The sequence below is a fragment of the Limulus polyphemus genome, unplaced genomic scaffold (genome assembly GCF_000517525.1).
Source record: "Limulus polyphemus unplaced genomic scaffold, Limulus_polyphemus-2.1.2 Scaffold601, whole genome shotgun sequence".
NCBI classification, from domain to species: domain Eukaryota; kingdom Metazoa; phylum Arthropoda; class Merostomata; order Xiphosura; family Limulidae; genus Limulus; species Limulus polyphemus.
In genome coordinates this window covers 68,631-77,167 of record NW_013666211.1, presented here as the reverse complement: position 1 = coordinate 77,167, position 8,537 = coordinate 68,631, and the positions used below count along the sequence as shown (strand labels likewise).

General features: G+C 28.7%; 1 protein-coding gene across 3 annotated transcripts in view; it reads right to left on the bottom strand.

The window, feature by feature from the left end:
• LOC106459392 (guanylate-binding protein 5-like) overlaps positions 1-8,537 on the bottom strand; it is a 34,167-nt gene that overhangs the window by 8,416 nt on the left and 17,214 nt on the right. For all 3 annotated transcript variants that reach the window (XM_022385875.1, XM_022385876.1, XM_022385877.1), the window contains exons 8-12: positions 6,541-6,678; positions 6,391-6,449; positions 5,266-5,395; positions 1,801-1,965; positions 412-502 (exon numbers count right to left, since the gene is read on the bottom strand). In XM_022385875.1, the coding sequence (XP_022241583.1) occupies positions 412-502; positions 1,801-1,965; positions 5,266-5,395; positions 6,391-6,449; positions 6,541-6,678 (583 nt within the window). The remainder of the gene's footprint in view (positions 1-411; positions 503-1,800; positions 1,966-5,265; positions 5,396-6,390; positions 6,450-6,540; positions 6,679-8,537) is intronic.

The following is an 8,537-nucleotide window of genomic DNA, read 5'->3' as shown; positions in this document are numbered from 1 at the left end:
AACTTACAGCTAATCTTTGGTAGGTTGTTTAGGCAGAGTATTCATAATGAATCTAAGTTTCAAATGGACAGCAACTGCCTGTTGTAGAAACCTACAAATGTGGAGGACGACGTTTCGAAAGTCTTCCGCTTTTCGTCTTCATGTTGATTTATCCCTGTTTCTCCACAATCCACCAGAATGCTATAACGACAGACAACACCATACATACACTGACCTAAAGGCGGGAGCCTTTCGAAACGTCGTCCTCTACATTTGTAGGTTTCTACAACAGGCAGTTGCTGTCCATTTGAAACTTAGATTCAACTTACAGCTAGTTTTTTTACTGAACATGATAATTCTTGTACCATAAAAATAAAGTTCAGCTGAAAGTTTTCAGTTTTATCACTGATTTACAACTATTTGGTCACTGACCTATGGCTAAATTTATTCCATCCAGAAACATTGACTCCAAAGCCTTGGAGTTCTGTAGATGAAAAGATTCTCCTAAATTATGAATTGTTTTCTGTAGAAGAGAGAAAAAAAACATACAATTTACAAGAAAAAACTGATATGCTAAAGCCTGCATTTCTTTTATAATGTTTTAAAAATTTTATATTGAACAGATTTGTTAATGCATACAATTTTACTTCTGTAATAACATGTATGGGATAATCCCTCACTAAAAGACTGATAATAAATGAAATCACATCATTTGAACACTGATAATATATTTAATCACACCATTCTAAGGTTGATAATAAACTAAATGTAATTATATTATCCTGATAAAAAATTAAACCACAACGTTGTTTACTAACCAAAGTTTGTCTCAAATTAAATAATTATTGAAAATACATAGTTTGTGAAAAATAAGTATAAATTCCAGATTAGTGTTAATTCCACAAGAACCACATAGTTTTACTTACACTGCCATGACTAACTAGCAGTATTTTTATTATTATTATACTAAGTGTAGAAAATGATATATAAAGTTTCATCTGGATAATAATACAATACTTGCTCGCATGTTATTTATATATGGTTAATGGTAGCACTGAATAACCTTTTATATAAAATACACATACACACATTGAGGTAAAGTTCTTTGAGTTTCATTTCTCACAATATACAACTTCTGTTAATAAATGGAAGTTTACAAAATTAATTCATTATTGTATCCAAGGCACATCTGGTTGTTTAATATTTACCTTTAGCCTACAAACATAAAAGTGGAAAGAGTATTAATTTTGTGTAATCATACTAGGACACATCCATTCTATTACATATTGGTTTTTAGAAGCAAATTAACAAAAATCCACATGGTCAAATATCATGTTACATTTCTTATTTTTGAGATTAATAAATCAAGGCCTATGGCTGATTACCTAACATGACCTACCTACTGTGTTTTTGTATGAGTAGCATAAGAAATTTCAAAAATTTATTATGGACATGATTGCTGTATTTGAAGTTAAGCAGTCAAAAAGGAAAAGCTTTAAGTAGAAACAATTGACTAAAAAATTATTTTTTCACTTAAAAAACTTTTGTTTTCACTTGTAAAGGCTGGTATGTAAAAGCCTCCAACCATGCATCCTAGCTTCATAAGAGAAACAAGTCATACGATGCTGCTATCCTCAAGAATCTATAGACCCCCTGCTTGTCTAAGTTGGAAAGTTAATTGTATTTCTCTGAAAAATATATATATAAATAAATGGAATTGTAGGCAGCTTTATTTGATCTTAAAGTTCAGTAATTCTGAAGTAGTAAGTAAGTTATATAGACTATTCAAAGCTTTTATAACATACATTTATAATTACTTACTCTCAAATAAGCCAAATATTTTTCCCTCACTTCTGGAACTACTAGATCACCTAGTTCTTTCCTGAAGCCTTCCTGTGCATCATGAATAATTTCCGCTATTTGATGATGTAAAGTGGAACTTGGGACTGGCAAGGAAAGTGCTCGTAATGAATCTTCAGCAATCAGCTGTAAATAAAATATGCATATAAGTAGCTGGCAATGTGCAAATGCATCTTCCTGCTACAATAATAATTTGGCTATAAAGCATGAATATACCTCAACTTTTTTTTTTTTATTTATCACATGACATTGTATTAAATCTTTCACATGCAACATAAATAAAAATATTTTAACGTAGACTTGGAAATCCAACTTGTACAAATTAAAGAAAAACATTACAGAGGCCATAACAATTCTTGAATCCATTGCAAAAATGTTACATTAATACTATAAACACACAAACAAGGTTATCTGAGCAAAACTGTCCCAAATTTAGAAGTAATAGACTAACTAGAGGGAAGGCAGCTAGTCAACACCATCTACTGTCAATTCTTAGGCTACTTTTTACTGACAGAAAGTGGATTTATGATCACATTATAATGAGCCCATGGCCAAAAGGAAAACATGTTCAATAATTGGATTCAAAACCATGACCCACAGTGCCACAATGATCAAGCCCTGCTAGGCCACAACACAGATTAATTTGTGTATCTTTATGTATCACACTCTCACACAAATTAATTTCCGTGTTTATGTATCAGTCCCACAGATAACTTATTTTAGTAATAACCTACCATCACAGCAAATAGTTTAATTCCTTGAGGAGCTAATCCATAAAGTTGTATAATTTTTCATTACTATTTTATGGAATTGATAGTTTAAATTAGCAAATTAGTAACACAACTTAAACTTGGATCAATGCCTTTTTTTGGGAATTCATCATAAAAACGTTGTAAATATCATTAGGGATGCAGTTATTTATGGGTATTTAGTGAATCATCACCAGTTGCTTAGTATCTATAATTATCTAAATTTTAAGAATTTTCAAATAATTAAAATAATAATTTAAAAGCAGTTTATGCTAGAGTTAAAGGATTTTTTTAATTTACAAACCTTTGACTTAAAATTAAATTTACTTTTATAAATAAATAAATATATAGTACTTCTAATAAATTAAATAACGACTACTTTGAGATTAATTACTAAAATAAAAATAAATACTGTAGAACACTATAATGTTGGTAATGTTCCAAAATTGCATACATCCAAAATTAGCTTAGTATTAATTTAATATTTTGCAGTTGCAAAATCAAGAAAAAAAATGCATTAAAAAAAGAACAAGATAAAAAAAGCTTATAAGACAAAAGTTTCAACTCTGCATATCCAAGTTTCTGAACCTGATTACAAAATTAGTTCCCAAAATACATAATTAAAAGTGTGAACATGTGTTTTAAGCACATACAATGTTATAGTTCCAATATGAAATGAGCAATGTAAGAATCATGGTCAGTGAAAGGTGAGTTTTCAAGTTTAAGTAATACTTCAACTAATGTTGGAAGAATATTTTTGTTTTCCAAATTAAAATTTTACAAGTTTATCATATTTTTGTAAGATCTCAATTACTTTAATTTTAAAATGCTTCAACTGTAAAAGTTGATTATGGTTCTTGAAATATTTTTATTCTAAAATAATATTTATTTGTTAAATTTTTTGTTAAATGTGATTGAATTATACAAACCAATTTTAGATTAGATTTTAAGTGCTTTAAAGAACTCCATAACAGGTGTGTACAAATATTAGGTAGAGCAGCATTAAGAAAGAATGACATATAATTATCTACTGTTTTCCTAAAAAATCTCATATTTTAACTTACAGTTTATAGAAACATTAAGAGTTGCTTTATCTAAAGTCAACTGCAGTGTAGTATTGAAAAATTTTCCAACATAAAAATTTGAAAGATACAAAAATATTATTATGAAGTATTGAAAATAGAGAAAATTCTATACATTGTTGCAAGACTACATGGGAATCAGAACTGTTTTCTTGGTCCTGTGTAAATGCAAATACCCAACCAGCTCTGGATATTATCTCTGCACCAAAATTTCTAGCTACCTCCTTAGAATTATCTTTTCCAGCATGTTGCTATGTTGTTTTAGGTCAGTGAGGGTCTCATACATTCAGTGAGTAAATGGATGAGATTCTGAGATCAAGTTACCTCTACATTAATGCCAGAATTTTGCTTTAAACCTATCACAGTCAGTGAGCATTCTTCAGGTGTAAAAAGCACACCTGCATATCAAATTTCAAAATCTAAGTAAAAATATCAATTCTAACTCTGTGTCAACCCCATTTGTGGCTAAAAAATATTTCATAATTGATATTTTGTAACATTTATTCAGTCCAATTCACAAAGAAAAAAAATGGTAAAATTATATTTCTGTAAATTTCCAAGGAGTTTCACCTTGTAAATTGTAGATTTTTTCTGCTCATCTCAAAAGAGGATTATATTTAATCAAAAACTATCATCCCTTGAGAAACCAGTGAACCAAGTCTTGTTTCTCTCAAGAGTTTCTTTCTCTTTCTGAAGATTTATTATATAGGCTATGAGATGATTAAAAGGGGGTGGGAAAAATTACTAATGACCAACAGCTACAGGCAAAGTTTAGATTCTCTTGGATATAACAACTTATTAACCAGTGAAATCAATGTAAAGAGAAGTAATTTATGGTTTTGTAAGAAAGTGATTATATGTAGCTCCAGCAAAGAAGAATGAAATTTTGGAACAAACTAAAGGTCTAGGATTTTTTTTTGTTTCTTTAGATGTTCTTTTTATTCCTGAAAATGTTATGTTTATTTTGAAAGTTATGCCAATTTTCTTCTAGAAGAAATCAGGTAAGCCTTAATAAGTTTAGAGAGTACAGTAGTGATAGCTAAATGATAAAAACCCTATAAACTAAGTGCTTTCGAAAGGTAGACCTTTCTTCTTCAGGGGCAAACTAGTGATAGCAAAATATTCCATTGACTCAAATCCTTATTTATTGAACATTATTGTTATGTTTATCATATTCAATGCATATAAATAACTTGTAATTTAATGAAAACAAAGAACAGTTATAAGATATAAATTGATTTCAACCAACAATATTGTTATATTGTTAGCAAAAATATTGTTATCTAACCTGACCTGACATTGTTTTGAAAAGCCAGTTCTTAAGTCAATGATATATATCTTTGTCAATTTGTGTTTTTTTTTGTGATTTATATCTGGAATTGGCAAAACAGTCTGAAAAGAAATATATTAGTTCAAATCAATCAAGTTGAAATGGACTTAACATATAAAATGAAAATTTATGATCAGCAATTACATAAATTTAAAAGGTTAGATATTTTCACTGTGAAAAAGAAAAAAAAAAATAAATCAGGAGATATCAGTGAGCCTCTTGTTTTTAAGTTTGAAAAATACCATTCAAGTGGTTTCTAGTTTACCTCCATTTTATTCAGCAGCTCTGAGCAACGCAGCCTGATTTTCTTTTCATTTATGTCTTTGGTTCTTACATAAAACTGCTGAATATTTTCTGTCAACTTGTGCTTAGCTTCTTCAGCAGTTTCTTCAAGTCTAAAGAATAAACAAATTGTAAGAAAGTTTGTTTTTAAATTCTGTTTGAACAGAACTGGAAAGTTTTTCAAATGTTTAGATAACTGAAGTTCTAAATAATGACCTGTAAATGTTTATAAACACAAAGAAAAATTTTACTTATTAACTAGGTACTGTGAGAGTAATTATAATGTGAAGAAGTGTGAATTTAATGTTTAACATTTTAGTATGAGTAGACCTTGCAGTAGAGTTTACCAAATTTGACATTTAATTAAACAGCGACTATTTGCTATCAAGACATGATAATGTCATATTTATACTTTTTTTAACTAGGCATAAATATGACACTATAATGTCAAAACATCTAAGAGTCAACTTTTTGGAGGCCATAAATTGGTCTTAATTAAAGATGTTTTTAATTGTGTACCCATTTTAATGTTGTGTTAGTTATTATTTTAACATTATGCTTACTATAAGACTGTAATAGAAAAATCAAATTATATTTGAACCAATACACATAATAATGTAGAAAGTAATATTAGCTTTTTCGTGCTTCAAATTAATTTCTTCCATAATAAACAAGTTAGACTTAGGTAATATAAATAAAAACAAAGAGAAGAACAAACACATACTTGCAGTTCCAAAAAGCTCAAAACATTATAAATATTTTCATATTTTAACATGTTGTAAGAGAAATTGCTATGTGCTACATACATTTTTATTGTTTTAAACACAAGCAACTCAAAAATGTTAAAAAGCAGCAATTCACTAAAATCTAAATGCAGTACAATTGTGTGTCTACTATCAACACTCTATGTTGGTTGAAATCTGTTACTACATAAAGCATAAGAAGATATTTGTCACTGTATTTTTACAAAGTGCTCATGATTTATTTGACAAATTATATTTGGTTTCATTATTTGTACTTAGTCTACTTATTATAAGCAGTATTTTATAAAAAGAGGCTCTCGTTATAAATAAATTATGAAATTCTGTTAAGAAACAATTCAACTCACCCTTTCAAAAGTTGTTCTAGTAGTTTCAGAGAGTTCTGGAAAACTTGATTATGCCATTCCTGAGCAACAAGAACAAAATAAAGCATTAGCAGTAGCATAAACAGCAGAATAAAAAACTATTACAAAACAACTGTATCTTTTAATTCTTACCTCAAGTTCTTGCATGTTTACAGGTCCACTGCTGTACTTTTCATTTAATACCATCATCTCTGTCATATAAAACTTATGACAGTCTTCAGTTGCTGTCTGCTTGATTCTTTCTACAAAAGTTGTCCACCGGCTGGGGACCTGATGGTTTTAAACATATCCAGTTTTGGATTACTATATTAAACATTTCTATATGCCATTTTAATATTATGAAATTTATTTGATTGGCAAAACAATGATTTGAAAATTTAAAAAAGAAAGAATATTATAAGAAATGATAAGCAACAACTACTTATGAAACCTTGCTCAAATATACTTTTTTTACACATAATGAGAAGTAGATAATGTTTCTATTCTACTTCTGTTACTTCAGAAAAAAATACAGTTCATAGTTAAAATAGGACGAAGCTTTTATTATAAACAGCACTCAAGTTGATCAATCAGACTGCAATAATCTGTACCACAATGCTGATCAAGTTAGATATTATCTCTAGATGAAATTATTTGAAATATTAATGTCATGTCATTTTTTATATCCAGTCAAAAGAATCCAATATAATAATACATTTAAAATTAATAGTGTTAAACTTCTCAATTGTTTTTACAAAATTATTTCAATACACAAAATAAATCTTTTACTTTAAACATATAAGCTAAGAATAAATAAACGAAAGTGAAGATATTATTTCAGATTATTGTAGTGAAAATATAAATTAGTATATTCCTTTTTATTGTATACTTTCATTTGTTAAACTTCTAATATTTGATGGAATCAACATTAGCCCTTCTGTAAAACAATGCTCTACAACTAGCAGAAGAAATTAATCAAAGGAAACCAAAATCTACTTTTTACCATTGATACTTAGAAACCACAACTTGGCCAAGTTGAACTACATCATGTCATTCTCTTAACTGTGTTCTAAATCTTTAAATAATTAGTGATTTGTTTTGTTGACTTGTCATAATTCAAAAATTTCATAATCAATGTTTACTTTTCATTTAGTTTATTTTTTTTAAAAAGAATTGAAATGAAAGACATTAAAGACTAGTTTAATCCCACAAATGCAAAGTTAAAACATTACCCACTGAGTTACATGAAAATATAGAAATATTTATCAATTGAATTGTAAGACAGTAACTCAATGTTGGTTTATGATGTGAAATACTTTTGGCTGAAATGTGACAACACATACTGCTGGTATGGACTAAGTACCAGCTCGCAATAGTACAGCTGTAGGGGCCTTAAACTTTAACAACAACAAAAGTTCAGAGACAAAGACAATTTTATGTAAAGGGGAAAGCTGACCTTCACTTGCAAATCTACATTTCTACAAAGCCTGGTGAAATAATACTGAAAACTGATACTTTAGCCAAATATATAAGATAAAAATATCTATTAAATACAAATAAATTCATAGTAGGTCGGTTAAGATAAGAGAACAATACCCTTTGAGCTATGTATACCATCCCTATCATAGTTACATAATATATAACATTCCTGACATACATCCTTTACAAGAAGTTCCTATAGTTTATTGTATAAGTCACAGTGATACTAGAGTAATTCCAATATATTCTAGTAATAATACGATAGAAGTCTAGCAACTGTAAATAAACTGTAACTTGTAGAATTAATACAGTACGTTTCAGTGCTACATTTGTAGTAGTGTTTAAGCTTTACTTCTAGAACTTATAAATGGTATAATAATAGAATAGTAGAGTGTATACTTATTGGAAAATGCTTTATATTAACTATATTTCAATGTGTGTGTGTGTGTGAAGTATAACAATAACTATAGAAGAAATAACTACATAAGCAAAAAACACATCTGTCTCCAGAAAAGTTTCATCTCAGGTTAGTATTAAAGACATGTCCCTAATGAAGGCATTGCCAGAATCACAGGACAATGTAATAGTAATCCTGATGGATGCATTGCCAGAATCACAGGACAATGTAATAGTAACCCTGATGGATGCATTGCCAGAATTACGGGACAATG